Source organism: Protomyctophum bolini (assembly GCF_963924005.1).
Source record: "Protomyctophum bolini genome assembly, chromosome: 15".
Taxonomy (NCBI): Eukaryota; Metazoa; Chordata; class Actinopteri; order Myctophiformes; family Myctophidae; genus Protomyctophum; species Protomyctophum bolini.
Genome location: NC_137876.1, coordinates 37,338,745 through 37,360,144, shown reverse-complemented (window position 1 = coordinate 37,360,144; position 21,400 = coordinate 37,338,745). Strand labels below are relative to the sequence as shown.

At 40.4% G+C, this 21,400-nt stretch overlaps 1 protein-coding gene across 1 annotated transcript; it reads right to left on the bottom strand.

Annotated features, from left to right (window-relative positions):
* Positions 1–11,184: 11,184 nt before the first annotated feature.
* Positions 11,185–17,165, bottom strand: fam98b (family with sequence similarity 98 member B). The gene is made up of 8 exons (XM_080783604.1): positions 16,982–17,165; positions 16,593–16,741; positions 15,114–15,239; positions 14,827–15,002; positions 14,652–14,732; positions 14,431–14,547; positions 12,283–12,450; positions 11,185–11,796 (listed from the first exon to the last, which is right to left on the bottom strand). Exons 1-8 carry the CDS (start codon positions 17,017–17,019, stop codon positions 11,536–11,538), a joined length of 1,116 nt encoding a protein of 371 aa, XP_080639730.1. The 5' UTR covers positions 17,020–17,165; the 3' UTR covers positions 11,185–11,535.
* Between the last annotated feature and the right edge of the window lie 4,235 nt (positions 17,166–21,400).

Genomic DNA, 21,400 nt, shown 5'->3' with positions numbered 1-21,400 from the left:
CGCGCTATAGTATGCCGTACGATATGGGCTATAGCCCACGGTCCAAAATGATGAGAAACGAGGCTAACCTTTTTTTTTCAAAATTTCAAAAAACATGGGCTATAACCCATCGTTTTTGTCATTTCGTCATTTTTTTCAAATCTTCAAAAATGATGAAAAACTGCGCGCTATAGTATGCCGTACGATATGGGCTATAGCCCACGGTCCAAAATGATGAGAAACGAGGCTAACTTTTTTTTTTTTAATTTAAAAAAACATGGGCTATAACCCATCGTTTTTGTCATTTCGTCATTTTTTTCAAATCTTCAAAAATGATGAAAAACTGCGCGCTATAGTATGCCGTACGATATGGGCTATAGCCCACGGTCCAAAATGATGAGAAACGAGGCTAACTTTTTTTTTCAAAATTTCAAAAAACATGGGCTGTAACCCATCGTTTTTGTCATTTCGTCATTTTTTTCAAATCCTCAAAAATGATGAAAAACAGCGCGCTATAGTATGCCGTACGATATGGGCTATAGCCCACGGTCCAAAATGATGAGAAACGAGGCTAACCTTTTTTTTTTTAATTAAAAAAAACATGGGCTATAACCCATCGTTTTTGTCATTTCGTCATTTTTTTCAAATCTTCAAAAATGATGAAAAACTGCGCGCTATAGTATGCCGTACGATATGGGCTATAGCCCACGGTCCAAAATGATGAGAAACGAGGCTAACTTTTTTTTTCAAAATTTCAAAAAACATGGGCTATAACCCATCGTTTTTGTCATTTCGTCATTTTTTTCAAATCTTCAAAAATGATGAAAAACTGCGCGCTATAGTATGCCGTACGATATGGGCTATAGCCCACGGTCCAAAATGATGAGAAACGAGGCTAACTTTTTTTTTCAAAATTTCAAAAAACATGGGCTATAACCCATCGTTTTTGTCATTTCGTCATTTTTTTCAAATCTTCAAAAATGATGAAAAACTGCGCGCTGTAGTATGCCGTACGATATGGGCTATAGCCCACGGTCCAAAATGATGAGAAACGAGGCTAACTTTTTTTTTCAAAATTTCAAAAAACATGGGCTATAACCCATCGTTTTTGTCATTTCGTCATTTTTTTCAAATCTTCAAAAATGATGAAAATTGCGCGCTATAGTATGCCGTACGATATGGGCTATAGCCCACGGTCCAAAATGATGAGAAACGAGGCTAACTTTTTTTTTCAAAATTTCAAAAAACATGGGCTATAACCCATCGTTTTTGTCATTTCGTCATTTTTTTCAAATCTTCAAAAATGATGAAAAACTGCGCGCTATAGTATGCCGTACGATATGGGCTATAGCCCACGGTCCAAAATGATGAGAAACGAGGCTAACTTTTTTTTTCAAAATTTCAAAAAACATGGGCTATAACCCATCGTTTTTGTCATTTCGTCATTTTTTTCAAATCTTCAAAAATGATGAAAAACTGCGCGCTATAGTATGCCGTACGATATGGGCTATAGCCCACGGTCCAAAATGATGAGAAACGAGGCTAACTTTTTTTTTTTTAATTAAAAAAAACATGGGCTATAACCCATCGTTTTTGTCATTTCGTCATTTTTTTCAAATCTTCAAAAATGATGAAAAACTGCGCGCTATAGTATGCCGTACGATATGGGCTATAGCCCACGGTCCAAAATGATGAGAAACGAGGCTAACTTTTTTTTTCAAAATTTCAAAAAACATGGGCTGTAACCCATCGTTTTTGTCATTTCGTCATTTTTTTCAAATCCTCAAAAATGATGAAAAACAGCGCGCTATAGTATGCCGTACGATATGGGCTATAGCCCACGGTCCAAAATGATGAGAAACGAGGCTAACTTTTTTTTTTTTTATTAAAAAAAACATGGGCTATAACCCATCGTTTTTGTCATTTCGTCATTTTTTTCAAATCTTCAAAAATGATGAAAAACTGCGCGCTATAGTATGCCGTACGATATGGGCTATAGCCCACGGTCCAAAATGATGAGAAACGAGGCTAACTTTTTTTTTCAAAATTTCAAAAAACATGGGCTATAACCCATCGTTTTTGTCATTTCGTCATTTTTTTCAAATCTTCAAAAATGATGAAAAACTGCGCGCTATAGTATGCCGTACGATATGGGCTATAGCCCACGGTCCAAAATGATGAGAAACGAGGCTAACTTTTTTTTTCAAAATTTCAAAAAACATGGGCTATAACCCATCGTTTTTGTCATTTCGTCATTTTTTTCAAATCTTCAAAAATGATGAAAAACTGTGCGCTGTAGTATGCCGTACGATATGGGCTATAGCCCACGGTCCAAAATGATGAGAAACGAGGCTAACTTTTTTTTTCAAAATTTCAAAAAACATGGGCTATAACCCATCGTTTTTGTCATTTCGTCATTTTTTTCAAATCTTCAAAAATGATGAAAAACTTCGCGCTATAGTATGCCGTACGATATGGGCTATAACCCACGGTCCAAAATGATGAGAAACGAGGCTAACTTTTTTTTTCAAAATTTCAAAAAACATGGGCTATAACCCATCGTTTTTGTCAAATTGCGGAATTGCGGAAATTGAGGAAATTGAGGAAATGGTAATTGCGGAATTTGCGGAAATGGAAATTGTGGAAATTGCGGAAATTGCGGATTTTTTTTTTAATTTTTTCATTTTTTTCAAATCCTCAAAAATGATGAAAAACGGCGCGCTATAGCAGGGATACTCAAATAGATTTACCTGTGGGCCACATTACAAAAATGGCAAGGGGCCAGGGGCCAGTAGATAAAATTACGACATTAATGATACTTGATAACTTCTCTCTTTCAATTGCTTTATTTTCATAAAATGTATCAAAGTACAATGTGCATGCACATTATTATGTTATTATAACAGCTACTCATGTTATGTGCAATAATTTGTGCAGTTATGGAAACAGCTCTTTGTGTTTATGCAAGAAAATGTAACACATTTATTTATTTACATATTGTGTGCATGCACATTGTACTTTGATACATTTTGCGAAAATAAAGCAATTGAAAGAGAGAAGTTATCAAGTATCATTAATGTCGTAATTTTATCTACTGGCCCCTGGCCCCTTGCCATTTTTGTAATGTGGCCCACAGGTAAATCTATTTGAGTATCCCTGCTATAGCGCGCCGTTTTTCATCATTTTTGAAGATTTGAAAAAAATGACGAAATGACAAAAACGATGGGTTATAGCCCATGTTTTTTGAAATTTTGAAAAAAAAAGTTATCCTCGTTTCTCATCATTTTGGACCATGGGCTATAGCCCATATCGTACAGCAGACTATAGCGCACCGTTTTTCATCCTTTTTGAGGATTTGAAAAAAATGACGAAATGACAAAATAGATGGGTTATAGCCCATGTTTTTTGAAATTTTGAAAAAAAAAGTTAGCCTCGTTTCTCATCATTTTGGACTGTGGGCTATAGCCCATATCGTACGGCATACTATAGCGCGCCATTTTTCATCATTTTTGAGGATTTGAAAAAAATGACAAAATGAAAAAAACGATGGGTTATAGCCCATGTTTTTTTTTTTTTTTTTTTAAATTGCGGAGTATTGCGGAGTATTGCGGAGGGTTGCGGAAAAATGACTTCAATGACTTCTGAGACCATGGACCAATGAACCATGTAAATACAACACATTGAGCAGGGCACTGCAGGGAGTTGAACCCCGTTCCAGTAAACCAGAAGTACGACACCAGTGCCTTAGTTTTTGTGTTGTCATTTACAGGTCCTTTCGTTGAAATGTAAATTTTACATTTCAACAGTAAAGTAATATATAAAGAAGAGAATTACAAAAGCACAAAAATAACATTTTCGAATTACCGGTATTTGCTTTGATTTTTTTAACTTTCTCTTGCCGACCTCCCACATTTCATTCGATGATTAACAAACAGTGTTGGATCTGTAAGGATCCATTTGGTTACACGTGTGCGCGTGCGTGCGTGCGTGAGTGCGTGAAATTTTGAAAAAAAAAAAGTTATCCTCGTTTCTCATCATTTTGGACCATGGGCTATAGCCCATATTGTACGGCATACTATAGCACGCCGTTTTTCATCATTTTTGAGGATTTGAAAAAAACGATGGGTTACAGCCCATGTTTTTTGAAATTTTGAAAAAAACAGTTAGCCTCGTTTCTCATCATTTTGGACCGTGGGCTATAGCCCATATCGTACGGCATACTATAGCGCGCCGTTTTTCATCATTTTTGAAAAAAAATGTAATAATGAAAAAAAAATTGTATGTCTACTTCGAAGTTATGCACATTTTATGATAGGCCAATCCCATTGCATCTCCCCCACCCCTTTTAGCCAATTGGTCTGAAAGCACATGACCTTCATGCAACATTTCAGTCTTCTACAGCAAATATTGTAGCTGCTAGAGGGACGTTTAGGAAGATTTGACAAAACCGCTGGTGGCCATTTTGAAAAATGGCTGCCACACCCACCAGAATAAGAATTTGGGATGGCCCAATATCCAGTTTCGTTACCAATATATCTGTCAAAACTTCTGCCAAATTTGGCGCTTACGTCATAAAATGAACGATAGATAGGTTAGCTATGCTGCCTCACTATGGAACGAAAATCATTCCGAGACCATGGGCTATAGTCCATGATCTTGGAATGATTAGTCTATTTTTTCAAATCCTCCAAAATGAAAAACGGCCTACTGAAAAACGAGGATTTGAAAAAAAGTTCCATGGACTTCTAATATGGACCCCCAACCCCCAACTGACTGCCGAGTGTGACCGTGGACTGCCATTTTTGGTGGAAGGAGAAGAGAAAACCAAGAGTACCTTCGGGCTTGTCCCTAAATAGACTTGTAACCCAAATGTAGAGAGTACAAACGCAGTAAAGAACCTGGGGGTTATCATCTCTGAAAAGGCAACAATGAGCAGAAAATGAACCATGTAAATACAACAAATTGAGGGCACCGCAGGGAGTTGAACCCCATTCTGGTAAACCAGTAGTACCACACCAGTGCCTTAGTTTGTTTTGTTGTAATTTACAGGTCCAAAAGCAATCACATTCATAATAATTTGAATCATAATGGACTATAAATGATAGCCATGATTATGTCTTACAATTTTAATCGAGAAGAAGACTAAGGAAAACTCCTCAGACATAAACTAAGAAAATATTTTATTTTCCCGTGCTCATAAAGAGCTGCAAAGTGCTAAAAGTGAAAAGTGCAGCAGAAAACCTTTGGGTCATAGGCCCATCGTCAATGCCTCGCCTACTGACCGGCATGAATTAAGTTTTAGCTGCAAATGGCAGCATAAATAAATCACATCAATACACACCACATAATGTGATGTGAACTGACACGATGAAGCTTCACTCGCACATTATAAAAGACATACATCACATCAATCCACATCACATACCTAACCCTAGCCCTAACCCTAAATTCATCATGTGATGTGGGGATGACGTGATGAAGCCTTACTCACCAATGTGAAATGATACGAGACATAAACACACATCACATACCGGGCCTGTGTTCATATGTGATGTGGGCTTAGATGAAGCTTTATACTCACAAATTGGATCTGATAATATAGCACAAACAATGCTCTTATGACCTAGAGGTTTGCTGCTGGACTTCTCACTTAAAGCACTTGGAGCGCTTTATGAACATGAACAAAACAAAAAGATTCTTGGTCTCCGCCCAAGCAGTTGGCCTTAAGTTTGTGGCCAGTCTTTCTAGCCAGTTGTCCCACATTTCTATTTTAAAATCTACATGTTTTCAAAAGAATTGCCCACATTTAAATATACATTACAATTTATGCCATTTGTGGACGATTGACAAATTATACAAGGTTCAAATTATGCAATGGCAGAAGCATTCTTTGGACCCCAGTATTTGTCAGCAATACAGCAACACTATGAACATGAGAACACAACATACATACAACACTGAGGATGACATTTGAACACAAGAGCAATGAACAGAGTGCATGGCGTGCAACGAGCTATCCGCAATTTGTGAAATAATCACATAAAAATATCACATAAATGCACATCACATACCGGCCTGTGTTCATATCTGATGTGAACTGACGTGATGGCGCTTTACCAGCAAATGACACAACGCAAATGACGTGAAACGATACAGCTCCAATCAAATGATTAGAAACTGTATGAGAGACACGACCCGACACACGCACCACATACACTAGTGAAGAACTAGTGATAGATAGGAAAGAAAGAAATGACTTATGAAAAATAAAGCAAAATGCGATTAAAAACTCTGACCAGAAAAAACAATAACTTTATTAAAGCAAAGAATAGAAGAGAAGATGAAAGGTCGGGGTAGAAACCGTGCATGTTCGATACTAATAGGTTATATTCAATAATGGATGATCTTTGCATCGTGAGCTTGTAGATCAGCTATTTGCTACTTTAGTGTGTGACACTGTAGCATGACCAAGTAAGGAAATTAATTTACAAAAGGTTGAACTATGGAGATACAAGGTTTCTGCCCGACATCAAAAGATAATAAACTACGCCCACTTACCTTCAATATCAGCACTAAACAAAACAAACTAACCAACGAAGAAAATCTGCCATAATTTTCTTCCTGTTAGTTTGGACAGATCTACAGCATAGAAGGCTGTAAACAGTGTTAAGCAGGCTACATGCTACCATAATGATACCGGAAATAAGTCGCATGACGCCAAATCACATTTTGTACACACAGTCCACTAGTGAAGAACTAGGGCAATGGGCAAGGAGAAATAAAAAAAATACTTTTTTTTATTAAAAGAGAAAGGAAATAGAAATTCTAATAACTCGACACAGAAAACAGCACAGAAAGACTACAACAGAACATACATAATGTGATGTGACGTGACGCGACAGCTTTACCCGTAAATTATGTTAAACAATACATAAATCACATTGCGGTGTAGAGTGGCATTATACACAGATTATGTGAAACGATACACGGTGCGAATGACAACCTATGGTATGGTAGCATGTAGCATGTAGCCCACTTACACAAGCATCAGGAATCAAAAGGTTCATTACTAACCTTCACTGCCAACAGCACCCAGGAGTGGCAACAGCACTGTACCTTCAATACCGACGTCGCCTTGTCAGCTTCACGTTCTGAAATGACAAGAAAAAAATATATCTATTTAGTTGTCGGCCTACAGGATGACATTTTGTAAGTCATAACAGTCACTGAAAGCTGTGTCACCAATATCTTACTTTATTATTGTCACAAATTGTGATTAAAGCTCCTATAAGCAATAATGTCAATTTTAATGATTTTTATTTCATTCAGCAATGAGTAAAACACACATGATTTAGTCTCTGCGATACATCTAGGGGCCACAATCTGCAGTCAAAGATATTCCTAGAAGCTTTGTCATTGGTCAGAGAAAAAAAAAGAACCCGGTCAAAATGACTGACCAATCAGGAAGTAGACAGGCAAATCGACAAATGACAAAGCTAGGAACATCTTTGAATGCAGATTGTGGCCCCAAGATGTGTCAGAGACAATATTGTTTTACCCATTGCTGGCAGTCTGAATACCAATTTTTTTAAAAGTAATTACATTTGACATATTGCTTATAGCAGCTTTAATGATTCAACCCATTAAACGGCGACTTCACCCCTTTTGCAACCAGAGCTTATTTTAATGATGTTTGGGAGACAAGAAACACTTTCCTGGGTTTTTTATGTGGGTAATCGTCGTTTTTAGATATGTAGTATTTCAAAAGTGTCCATGGGCTCCATGATGTCATGGACAATGGGCTCACTTCCTCCCTAGACTCAAGGACTGTATAAAGAGGACAGGAAGCGAAGACCGTAAGGGCGCCGCCATGTTGATCACATGGTGCTCCATGGAAGGAAAGAAACATGCGCAGTTGAGACCAAGAAGTTGGACATGCATATGGCACAAATGGCCCAGCAGATGGCGTGAGGTGATTAAAGACCTTGCTGAAAGTAGGGACGCTTGTTATTTCTCACTCTTCTGCCAGCCTATATGCTGAAGCCAGCTTGGCTCAGTGCTCACCATGAACGGACTGATCAACAGGCAAAAGTTGAAAACCACTGTTGCATACAAATTATATAGATATATTATAGTTGCACTGATCATGACACGGCTGTCTCAGTCAGTCCGTTCATGGTGAGCACTGAGCCAAGCTGGCTTCAGCATATAGGCTGGCAGAAGAGTGAGATACAAGCGTCCCTACTTTCAGCAAGGTCTTTAATCACCTCACGCCATCTGCTGGGCCATTTGTGCCATATGCATGTCCAACTTCCTGGTCTCAACTGCGCATGTTTCTTTCCTTCCATGGAGCACCATGTGATCAACATGGCGGCGCCCTTACGGTCTTCGCTTCCTGTCCTCTTTATACAGTCCTTGCCTAGACTACATGTTGTCTCAGTAAGACAGCCCTCCCCTATGCACAAGGAGCAGTGCACCAAAGCATTATGGGAATTGTAGTCTGGGTAGGAAGTGTCCATGAAATCATGGACACATTGAAATACTAAAAACACATAAAAACCTCAGTAAGGTTTTTCACCCAAACATATGTAAAATCATATGTATGACAATGAATGGTCAACTTGACATGTAATGGTGACACTGCCCTTGTTTCTACTACAGCCACATGTAATCCAGGTACATACCATGGGGGGGCTTCCGTCGCTCAGTTGAAGATAGCCGGTATTAATAGAGCCGCGTAGGTTGTATGGCACAATACGTCCCGAGCACCGTACGCCTCGTAATCTCAGGGAGCGTTCGTTGACACCGTTATACGTTTCAGCTCAGCCGAGTAGACACTCTATTATCAATACCAGCCATCTCCTGATGACCCCATCCAAGGTCACACATGACACCAAGGTCACATGATTAACCTGCAAGACATAAATAAAAACAACATTACTCTTTATCCAGATTTCATACATTGTAAAATTCATATAATATTAAAAGGATATTTCACTTTATCGTCTACTCAGGCTTATGTGAACACTGCAGACAGCTTTTAAGTTGCTTGATTCAGTATTTAAATATTCATTTTAGCTTTTTAGCATTTTAACTTAAAAACTGTCTGTAGTGTTCACATAAACCCGAGTAGATAATACAATGACAAAAAGTTAGTTTTTTAAAGTGAATTGTCCCTTTAAGATATTGGTAAAAAAAAATCTAAACTTCAAAATCTACATTATATAACTTGAGTCAAAGTTAAAAGGTTTTGGCATCAAAATGTACTTAAACATTTCAAATGGGACAATCTGCATACTTGGTCATTTTGAACAGAGAAAAACCTTTTGAAAATAGCAGATCTAAAAGCTCACAATGTGTCACATCACATTCACAATGCATTGTGAGCTTGTAGATCAGCCATTTTCACAGACAAGACAATGCTTTTGTTGCGATCAAGGCCCAAGGCCTCAGTCACACATAAGCGTATGTTCTGGGCTCTGCCTGTGTTTGATTGCCCCCCAAAATCAAACACAAATGTTTGGTCAAAGCATGTGCCTCCCATTGGAAATGCATTGGGGCGGCCATTAAACAGACAAGACAAATGTTTTTTTTGTGTGATCGAGGCCCAAGGCCAAAGAACGAGTCCTATAAAAGGACAAACATTGCTGACATTGTTGTCCATTTAGTGTCACAATAAACAACAGTCTTATAAATACTCTGTTTAAACAATAAACAGTCCTATAAATCATCTTAATGTCTAAACAACAACAGTGCTCAAGGATAAAACCGTGTTTCTCAAACAAACTCTTCTTACCTTGGAACAAACAGCTCTGCTCACAGACAGCATGAAGTGGATCCCAAACCAAACAGCATGCTGGGAAAAAACATGGCCGCTCCTATTTAAATCCAAAGCCCCGCCCACTGGATCCGGTCACCTGTTCAACTAGTCCGTCCGTCATTGGTCCGTTAGTCAGAGTGGTTTGTGTTTGGATCATCCACTGTTGATGTAACTGCTGTGTGCACCACACACACACACACACACACACACGCACTCATGCACTCACGCACGCACGTGCATTATTTCACCCTTTGGTTGGTTATAAAGGCTTATATTAATAAACACAAGGACGTGTGTGTCTGTGGCTGTCTGTATCAGCCTTTATAGGTTTGTTTATTCCGCCATCTTGTTTGATATTTGTTTGAGTGTCACCACCATCAGCCTTTAACAGGTGTTCAATCAGGCAAATGAGCACCAGCAGCCATTTAGCAGCTGTCTGCCTTCCTGCCTGTCCAATTGTCCATGAGTAGCTGTCTGTCTGTCTATGAGTAGCTGTCTGCCTGCCTGCCCAATTGTCTATGAGTAGCTGTCTGTCTGTCTATGAGTAGCTGTCTGCCTTCCTGCCTGTCCAATTGTCCATGAGTAGCTGTCTGTCTGTCTATGAGTAGCTGTCTGCCTTCCTGCCTGTCCAATTGTCCATGAGTAGCTGTCTGCCTGCCTGTCCAATTCTCCATGAGTAGCTGTCTGTCTGCCTGTCTATGAGTAGCTGTCTGATTGCCTGCCTGTCCAATTCTCCATGAGTAGCTGTCTGTCTGTCTGTCTGTCTGCCTGTCTATGAGTAGCTGTCTGCCTGCCTGCCAGCCAGCAAGTTGGTTAACAGAAAATAAATTGTTATGGCTGAGTAAAATAAAATACAATAAACACAATTTGCCTGAAAATAGATTACCCAGCTCTTTTTCATGAAAAAAATGAGTAGTGATATGGCTGACTGAGTAAAATAAAACAATCTACCTGAAAATAGATAGCTATAAGTGAAGAGCAATTTCCGCAATTACCATTTCCGCAATTTCCATTTCCGCAATTTTCCGCGGAAATTGCGGAAATGGAAATTGCGGAAATGGAAATTTCCTATAGTATAGTATTATTATTTTTTACAATAACGTTATTTGTCAGAAGGGAAGCCATTGGGGGTTAAACGGGTCTTAATGCTTCCAACTAGAGTATTACTGCAGTAGATGTATACTTTGTTTTTCATATCTGGTTTGGTACAGCCCAATCTGTTCTCAGATTGAGTGGTTTACTCAGATTCACCTTCTGACTGGGCACTCAAATTTGACTGGGCACTTCAAGTTAATAAAAGTTAGTCCATTTTTTAAGAAATATTGTTTTATAAAAAATACTACAGGATAATATGAATATGATTATCATTGTGCTGCAACAAAACATTGAATGTCCAAGACTGTTCCTTTTTATTATGTTTTTTGTGATTTAAATTGTGAAAATAGCCAATCTACACGTGAGCTTGTAGATCTGCTATTTTCACTACTTTTGAGCGACACTCCTATGAAGTAGGCCATACATTTTCGAAAAAACACAAGTTGATATATGGATGGAGATGGAGCTTTCTATCGGACAACAAAATCATCAAAAAGTGGGAGAGATATTTCACAGACATCGATTCCATCTTTGCTTTCATGATTAATGTATGTATTATAGAAGAGACCTAAAAATGGAGTTCAGTTCATATGCAACACTGTGTCTGGTCTAATAATTTACAAAAGAAAAAGCCAATGATTTCAATATTGATAGCGCCCCCTCTTTCCCCCATGGTTCCATGATCCTCCACCTCCACCCCCACCCCCACCTCTCCAATTGCCACCTCCTCCACCACCACCACCACCCCCCCTCCAACCACCACCACCCCCTCCTCCTCTTCCACCACGTCCTCCCCAGCCACCTCCACCATCTTGTCTTTTTTGCCAGGGTGGCATCTCAGGACGTGGGGCTTCTATCTCGGATGGACGGCCTCCTCTGTCAGGTACTCTGCCCATTAGGATCTGTGGGCAAGACCAGATGAAAGGAGGTTTCAGACTGGACTGTTGAATAGTAATCATGTGCAATACTTACATCATGGCCAGGTAGCTATGCAACCAAAGATTCTACCAAAGCTTAACAGCTCTTTAACACAAAGAAAAAGTTAATGAGCAGCTAAGATAATTAGTCTGATAAACTCTCTCAGTTTCCGAAAGATTCCATTCCACTGTATTTATTATAAATGTAAATATTACAAAGATAATTTTCATGCCATGTGTAAATTGACCAACTGACACATTCTATGAGACATCGCCCGGTGTAAAGTGTATAAGATTTATACTTTGTCGTGCACCGTGGCGGAAATAGCAGATCTACAACCTCAGTGCAGGCTATATTTTTTAGACTTTTCACCCGACATGCTCAAAACAGGGACACCAGGGTGTGGTTAAAGAAACATAAAAATATTAATTGCGCTACTATAATGGAGCATTTACACATAGGCTTTGTACCTTGTTGACAGCGCAGGCAGTTCCCTCCCTTGAGGAACCACTACTGGTTTTCACCACATTACAGATGTCCTGCCTGGCAGCAAGTAGCTCTGCCATACCCACAGATGGCTGTGGCCTCAGAGAATGTCTCTTGGGTTGGTAAGCTCTTGCCATGCTGTCCACCTTCACCTAACAAAAAAAAGAAGAGACATGTACAATAAAATGACCTAAGCCCCAAATTAAGTTCCCAAACTTTTTCAAGTCAAGGACCCTCAAATTGATACTTTATTTCCTGTGGACCACCCATTTGAAAAGATATTCCAAAGACCCCCATAAGAGAAGATTTGTACGGCTCTAGATTCTCAACTAGTTTCATTTCAAGGACCCCCAGTTTGACATTAGGCTACAGACCCCCATTTAATGGCATTTCTATCTCTGGGACCCCCAATTTATATTGTTAAATCAATGTTATTTTAACTCTGAGTGTACAAATGGACCCAAATGGACCCTGACCCTCTCAGAGTTAGACCCATAAGGGTCGATTTGGTTCCAAACTACCATTTAGCTAGGGACCCCCTGGAACTCCATCAAGGACCCGTGGGGGTCCCCCGGACCCCACTTTGGAAACCGCTGACCTAAGCTATACAGTTTACATGCCACATCCATGTCACTCAGTCATCTACAGTATAAAGCATCATTACCAGTCTTGCCAGAGAGAAAGAAGTAACCATGTCCATGAAAGAAGCGACTATAATAGGCCCTCGACTATTTGAAAAAAGCCGAGGTATAAGCTCACAACGCGTCACATGGCGCAACGTTTTTTAAAGAATCTGGAAATAAAATGTGAAATACATCACAAATCTCGTACAGGGGTCCCTGGCACAGAATATTATTTAGATGGGGGTTTATGGAGGGACAAATGCATATTAATTTGGGGTTCATGAAATATGAACGTTTGGGAACTGGGGGTTACGAACGTAACCAAAGTTTTACAAATGGCGAGAAGAGCGGCTCACACTGGTTTAACAGCATTAGCAAGCAAGCCCAAAAAAGCAACTACACTTTCGAAACAAGCCCAAAAACCCACAACCAGCAATATTTACAAGCGACCCCTAACCCTAACCAAGTGCAGTGATTTAGTATTTATTTTAAAGCCATTTCAGGAGACAAATACTGCAGCTTAAATGTACATTTAAAGAAGTCTGTATTTAAGTCATGTGTAACCTTTTCAATTAACCCATTTAGACCTGAGGCCGATTCTGAAAACGCCTCCTAAAACCTAACCTAAGGTTTTCTGAAAATGTTCAAATTCGTATAAAAAAAAATAATGTTGATATATGATACAGAGGTGTATGTGACACAGAGGGCGCAGCCGGCATTAAAAGTAAAAAAAAAAATTAAGTTACACCAGGTCTAAATCGGGTTACATTTTGAAGTACATTTTTATTTAATCTTTAACTGGTAATTACTTTTCATCATTCTGTGATGTGTTCTTGACAACTTATTTAAACACTATTTACAGGTATTTGGGGGGTATTTGACACTTGCAACAAAGTGACACAGCACCGTAAATATACTGGAAATGTATGTGTATTTTACAGTCAATAAATACAGTTTCTGACAGCACATTGTCACTTTCCAAAATGTCCCCAGCACTAGGGCCCTGCAGCATAAATATTTCAGCGTTCCTCCCTACTACTACCAACTAATATTAAATAGTATTACTTTATTTTTTATATATTGCAAAGGGCTTTGTTCACAAACTGCACTTCTAATTTATTACTAAGCTTATTATAAGCTAAATATTAGAGAGGAAGGTCATGCTATTAATAGTCTGTCTCGTGTTTGTTCCACATTAAATTAGTTAAAAAGTACAAAATAAAGTTGCGCTACTATTGAAAAATGTAATGCACACAATGCCTCTATAAAAACCCAACAGACCTACAGCTCTTTTCACTTTCTGTGTCAGATTACAGTCTGCAGTGCAACAGAAACAGAATACATTGATTGATGCAGTGGTAGGAAAGCCATTATAAATCAAGCCCAGATTGTGCACAGGCACACATGGCATGTGTGGCAATAATGGTGGTGAATTGGTGTTGAAAGAACAGACTTTCTTTTTTTACCTGTTGTTTTAAAAACAACAGGTAATTTCAGGGATAAACCTGCCTTGGCTCTGTCCGACCAGCCAAAGGACTGCACGGTGACATCCAATCGCTTGATCAGCATTCTACGCCGACATTCGTACTCTGAACACAGGAGCGTGTTTATGCTTTGTAGCTTCTCCTGTGGACCCATAGAAAGTTCAAATGCATACTTTGTACAGACAAATATATATGGATATGAAGAACTTGCCATGGCTATAAAGTTAGAAGATTTATCCGACTTACCCATTGCTCACTACTGAGAGATTCCTTCAGGACTGGCATTGCAATGTGGCCACTTGATAGGCCTTCAAGAATTGCCTTTATCTAAAAATCGTACACACGGTTAAGTTTAGACATTTGTGACTTTAATTACAGATGGCATAAACCATGTTGTGCTAGCTGCACTGATAAAACACACCTTGTTTTCTACTTCAGAGAATAATCCTTCGTCAATTTCTCCTTTTGGCTCTGAGAGCTTGAGTGTTTCACAAATTGCCCGGAGGTCCTGGTGTGCTGTGCTCTTTCCTTGTTGTTTATTAGAGACTCGTTTGCTGTTGACTATCTGTGCTGCTTGCAGCTCAGAGCAAAGAAACACTTATGAAAGAAGAAAATAAAAGATGACATGCATTAGTAACTTACCAACCAATAATGACTATTTGCTTGGTGAAGTGACTTCATCAGTATGGAACAATAACTAGTACGTACAGATGAGTTTTACATGGTCCCCGTTGTGTAGACTGCCCTGGAGAATCCCAGATACAACCCCTTCATAAGGACAGTGCAATTCTTTCAGTAAACCACTCATCTCAACCTTAAGACCTTCCACGTCATCTATAAGAGAGAGAGAGAGAGAGAAATAAAAGTAAAACCAGGAAAGTACTTTTTTGCTTCCCAAAGGAATGTTTGATCAATTCAGTCCATCAGTCATACCGCGACTGAATGTCGTTCCTGTGCTGCTCGTGAAAAAGTAGAGATATTTGACTAAACAAACGTTTTCTGCCAGAACTTTCAAATGGATATGAAACTAGAGGACAGTATCCGACTCAAAGTCTTAGGAATTATTTATTGGGCGAGTACACACACCGTGCAGAGATCTAGGCCCTTTCGGGGACCCTCGGTTACCTTTTCTGTACCCTAGGGTCCCTTGAAAGTCAATCCACTCTACAAGAGACGCAGCTGTACTACTGTCTGGTAACGGACACACATAGTGTCGCTTGAGTGTTGATGAGATGTTTAAAAGATGCATAAAGTAGCAGTAGGAGACCGTGGAAACTTGTGCGAACTGTTAATTTTTAAAATGTTTGATTCTCTGAAATTCTCTCTTCCCAACTTCATGCTGGATGTTTTTAATGCCGTCGTGTCGTGGGTCTATTGAATAACTCCTGTTATGGCCCAATCTTTAGCTTTTGTTCATTTCAAAATAAGAAGTGGACATGTTTCCTCTTTAAAACTGTGTTTCTAAAATGTCTGAGCCCAGATACAGCAACGTGCAGCTAGCCAGTCGTGGTGGGGGAGGCAGGACATGGGAAGTGAGGAAGAGAGAAGAGAAGCCAAAATTTCAAAAATAGATTCAAAATACTTAGCGGCAATGCTGTTTAACTGCTACTTTTTGCATATTTTAAACATCTCAACACTCAAGCGACGTTATATTTGTCTGTGACCAGACAGTAGTACAGCTGCATCTATTGAATAGTGGATTGACTTTCAAGGGACCGTAGGGTACCGCCTTCCAAAATACAGAAATACAAATCTACAAAGGGGAAACCGATCTATGGCTGTGAATTTGGGAATGAAAAAGGAAGGGATGTCCGCACACTGAAATATAGCTTGAGGCGCCATAGTGTTGAGTGTATAAATGTAAAAAGCTTCACGTTGGAGTAGGAGTCGATTGTGGTCACCACCCCGAGGGGGTCCCTCTACTTTTTCAATGCCCCAGTTTTGGAGTAGTGGAAATATTATGCCCCATTTTTTTTAAATGGGCTGCGACTGGATTTCGCTCGTCGCCACATCTGATATTACTTCCATGTTCACTGATACGTGTGCGTAGGGCTCTGCTAGGTTTTTTTGTGAATTTGGGAATACATGAAATGTACTATGTACGATCACAGTTTCACAGACATTCTAGGGCTAATGTCAATAAAGCTACTTTGAACTTAAGTGAATTGATATACAACTGGCTCTCACCTGGCCCAGAAGAGATGCTCTCCTCCAGGTCACACAGCTTGTTTAACCTGGATGCGAGCCATGCGCATAGGTTCACATATTCAGGGGAGGACAGTCCGCCCTCTGCAGCTCTGGCAAGCGCATTTTCCTCCAGCAGGGGGCCATCATAACTGTACAGTGTTCAGGAGAACAGATTCAACAAAACAGTGAAAACACCCAGGGTATTACTATTATTGCATATACACAGCCAGCGTTACATAATATCCAAATACCATGCCTCCAATCCATTGACCTATTAGTTAACGTAAACGTTAATTGGGGAGAAGTGTCGTTCAGTTGATGTCTTGATACTGCTTAAAAAGCTAACATCAGCTAGGAAAGCTAAATAGCGAGCTGTGGTCGATGCTTACCCAATTTGCTCTAGCGAGTCCAAGATATCACTCTCCATTGTGGGCGCTGCAAGACAAGTATTTCATCTACTTATTTAGACATTACATCGCGTGTAACTTAGCGGTTTAATTCGCTTTCATTGCAGCTCATTCATCCTCCTAAGAGACTCTTTGTAAACCAGAGCTGCTGCCTCCAACATGTCTGCTTAGAGGTCCGGCAGACAATACAGGTCGTGACGAAACCACTGTCATCTGTAGTTCCGCTGAACAAGCACTACCTGCGTAACAGTTAAGTAAGTCCCCAGTGGCATTAAAACATTTTCAATATCAAATGAATATAGGTTACAAATTCAAGATTTGGAATGTTGGAAGTATATCAAAAAATGTAATCCCACCATTTCCAAGTAGTACATAATTACTTTGCATATTTACACTAATACAAAATATACATTAACAGATAAGAAATTATGATGTATAGGTAATATAATCACCTATATTTCGAGGAGTTTCCCAATATCTCCAGTTCTGAACAGAATTTTTTTTAGGTGGGAACCCTCAACCCTGGGATGCCAAGCCAAAGACCCCCTCTCAAAGATAGGGTTTAAACTTCCATGTCTTCTTTTTTCCACTTGTTTACCCTCTATCCAGATAAAATTGGTATCCTGATGATTTTGTTTTTTTATTGAAAAGAAGGAACAAATACTATTATACTCCATAGCAATAACTGTTATGGGGGTATCACTTACGGTAGGCTGTAAAAAATATAATTTTTAAAGTGGAAGACAACTTTGGTAGAAGTTTGGGTTGTGTAGTTAGCTTGCCATGATGTGACAAGAAATCAAAAATAATTGCTCCAGTGATTAGGAATTGATCATTCAAAATATGCTCCTCATTGACTTACCGGTAAATGTATTGTACTCGGAAACAGCTCTCACAATCACTCGTCACGATGGGACATATGATTCGTAGCATGACGGAAAACATACCTGCACGGTCTGCTTCTGTATGTCCCATGCCAGCATATGACGTAATGATTACTTATGCCTGTTATGGCAGTGGTGTCGTGTAGGAGCCAAAGAGTGCTTAGCTATAGTGGTTGTCACTTGGTTGGTGATGGGTGTGGGCACCGCATTGACGCTCCGTTATTGGTGGGAGCGTCTCTGTGGGTGGCCCTTTGTAGTCAACAAATATTGGGTGTCTGAACCAGCTCACTCCTAAGGCTGTTTGAACTTGGAGGCAGGGTGAGCTGGGAGGATACACTTTGTTGACCGCACAATGCACTTTGGTATAGCTTGATTCATTCACGTCGTTTGCTCACTGTTTGACTGTTATTTATTGGATTCTTTGCACATATTTATTGCATATATATATATTTATTTATTGTATTGTAATATTTTGTGCACTGAGCTATATAAACGTTTTAAACTTTGAGCTTGTTTGGAAATGAATCATTTTATCATTGTTTTGTCGCGCGTCATTACAGTTTGTTTTTAGCTCCCAGGCTTAGCCTGCCGGCATGAGTAATTTATCGGCAAATTATTATCAGCCACAACATTGTCAACAAACCTGTATCTTGTTGGTGTTGGTGTCGGGAAGTTGGCGTGTAGCCTACCTGGTTTCCTACGACGCTTATACAACGGAACGTGCATTGGTGTGCACCACGGCAGTATATGTTGTATTCCGCTATCGTTTGTTTAATCCATTCGTATATCGAGTCCACTCGGCACGTTGCACGCTCGCATAGCGGCTTAGCCCAAACAGCTGTTGCACGCACACACGCGCACACAAACACACACACATTCTATTGTTCCTCTATAGGTGAAGCGGCTTTAGCCTATAGCTCCGGTTGTAGGCTATTGTTTATTGTTTTTCCTGCGTATGAACGGATCGGCCCGCTTTATTTACCCGCTGACCGGGTGGCCCGGGAGTGTCGTCTCTTAATTGAGATATATAGGCCCATCGTTACATGCTGAAGACATAGGGTCTGCTTTGATAGTTTAGATTTTTCAGGAAGTTTAGAGGGGAGCAATAGCTTTCTTTTAATATACTACAGTTACTTTCACACACATGCTACTGTTTAGGGCTGTCACTGTGCAACGTGTATGCTGACCTTTGAGTTGGATAAAGGATTTGATACTTTGATTCATTTAACGCAAATTCGAAATGGAATTAAATTCATCTAGGCCAGGTTCTAGTGCCAGTACAAGTGAACTGAAAAGGCAATCAAAGCCCACTGCCAAAGCATTTTTACACAAAATGGAACAACTTCAAAAGGAACGAAAAGCTAAGGTTAATAAAATTGATGGTCTTGTAAAAGCAATTACTGACCTTATGCAAAACACTGACAATGCAAAAACCGTTCAATTTAATCTTCACACTGTGTCTGCACTGTACAATGAAGCGAGCCATCTGCATGATCTTGTCATCCCATTACTTCCTTTGGAAGAACAAGAGAGACAAAATACTTGGTTTTCGAACATACACAGACGTAAGGTTGTTTTCATTGAAAATGCAAATAAATGGCTCTCAGACATAAATGGCCCACTTCAAAGTGCAGCTCAGTTACAGGAAGTTACTCAGTCACACACACCTCATGTTGTAACATTGAATGAAGTAAATAACGATGATGTTATTTGTGTTACAGAAGGCGGTGAAGATGAGGTGGTATCCTCAGTTGTTGATAACATTGACCCTGATGATAGTATTTCAAATGTTGCAGTTGAAGCATCAAGGGAAAGGAGCATTGCAGGTAGTAAGTGTAGGTCCACTAGTACCACCACCTCAACTACTGCATCTGCACGTGTAATGGCAGAAGCAGACTTGGCAGATCTTCTCGTTCGCCAGAATATGCTCCAGGAGAAACAGGATCTGGAAGAGCAAGAGGCGCAGGTCAGAGCGCAAGAGGCGCAGGTCAGAGAGCAAGCCATGCAGCTCAAAAGAAAGAAAGAGCGGCTAGAGTTGGAGACTGATATAGCAGCATCTGCAGCTAGAATAAGTGTCTTGAAGGTTTCTGGCAGCTCTCGAGTGTCTGGTGCTGCAGCCAGTAGGGCAGATGGGATGAATTCCTACATTGAGAAAAGGAAAGAAAGGTTTCCGTTGTTGGATGCGGATGCTGAGACCTTTGTGCCTGTGTCAGGGAGGCATCCATCTCAGCATACTTTAATACGTGAACCACAGTCACGTTCCCATTTGCTTGACGCTAGGCCTAAGCAGCCAGTATCGCGTCCACCTTTATTGGATTCTCGACCTAATGTGAAGAACATGGGGCTGCAGTCTCACGCTGCAGTATACCAGCCTCAGCCAGGGCCAGAGACGGTTAGGGTGCAACAAAGTGGAGGGTATAACCCTCCAGTACATCCCCAGCCGCAGCTGCAGTCGCACCATCCTGCACCTTTAGCTCGCGCTGCAGTATACCAGCCTCAGCCAAGGCCAGAGACGGTTAGGGTGCAACAAAGTGGAGGGTATAACCCTCAAGTACATTCCCAGCCGCAGCTGCAGTCACACCATCCTGCACCGTTATCGCAAGGCAGCGCCAATCATGGTCAGCTGATCTCTGTTTTGGAGAAACAAAACGAGATAACCTCTTTGCTGGCTGAACAGCAGTCATTGTTCTTTCTCCCGCGCCGTGACATTCAAGCCTTTGACGGTGATCCTTTGGAATACCAAACATTTATGAGAGCCTTTGAGCATTGCATTGAGGAGAAGACTCGCAGCGCCAAGGATTGTTTGTACTTTCTCGAGCAGTATACCAAAGGGAAGCCCAGAGACATGGTTCGGAGCTGTCATCATATGTCTTCCGAAAATGGCTATGCCAAGGCCAAATCCTTATTACAAGAACACTTTGGCAACTCATTGAAGATCACCTCAGCATACATGGACAAGGTCTTCTTGTGGCCAGCGCTAAAGTCTGAGGACGTGAACACGCTTCAATCTTACAGCTTCTTGCTGCGGTCCTGCTTCAACGCTCTGGGAGAGTTTGAATCCACCTATGAGCTGGATGTTCCTGCTAACATGCAGACTGTTATCAGGAAGTTACCCTATAAGCTAAGGGATAAGTGGAGAGATGTCGCTTGCAGTTTGCAGGAGAGGAACCAGCGCAGAGCCACCTTTCGCGACATCGTTGAATTCATCGAATGGCAGGTGAAGATTGCAAGCGACCCCCTGTTCGGAGACTTACAGGATTCTTCCCCGGCAGTATCGAGAACTATCAAATCCCAGTCCTTTTCTAAACCCAGGGGAAGTAGCTTTGCGACCACTGTCGCTACAGTCGAAGGGGACAATGACACTGGATGGAATAGAGAGAGGAGCTCACCTGGAGCTTGCTTGCTTTGTGGAGCAGGTCACACCTTGGACCTGTGTTCTTTATTGGAAAGGAAGACACACATCGATAAGATGTCCTTCTTGAAAGAGAAAGGGGTGTGTTTTGGCTGCATGTGCACT

What these genes read in the sequence shown, in the direction of transcription:
- fam98b (XM_080783604.1), bottom strand. Translation starts at nt 17,019, where the DNA reads ATGGAGAGTGATATCTTGGACTCGCTAGAGCAAATTGG. An exon ending in TCTCTGAAGTAGAAAACAAG is followed by an intron (nt 14,733 to 14,826) that starts GTGTGTTTTATC and finishes TACGATTTTTAG; the next exon opens with ATAAAGGCAATTCTTGAAGG. An exon ending in CTCTCAGTAGTGAGCAATGG is followed by an intron (nt 14,548 to 14,651) that starts GTAAGTCGGATA and finishes ATGGGTCCACAG; the next exon opens with GAGAAGCTACAAAGCATAAA.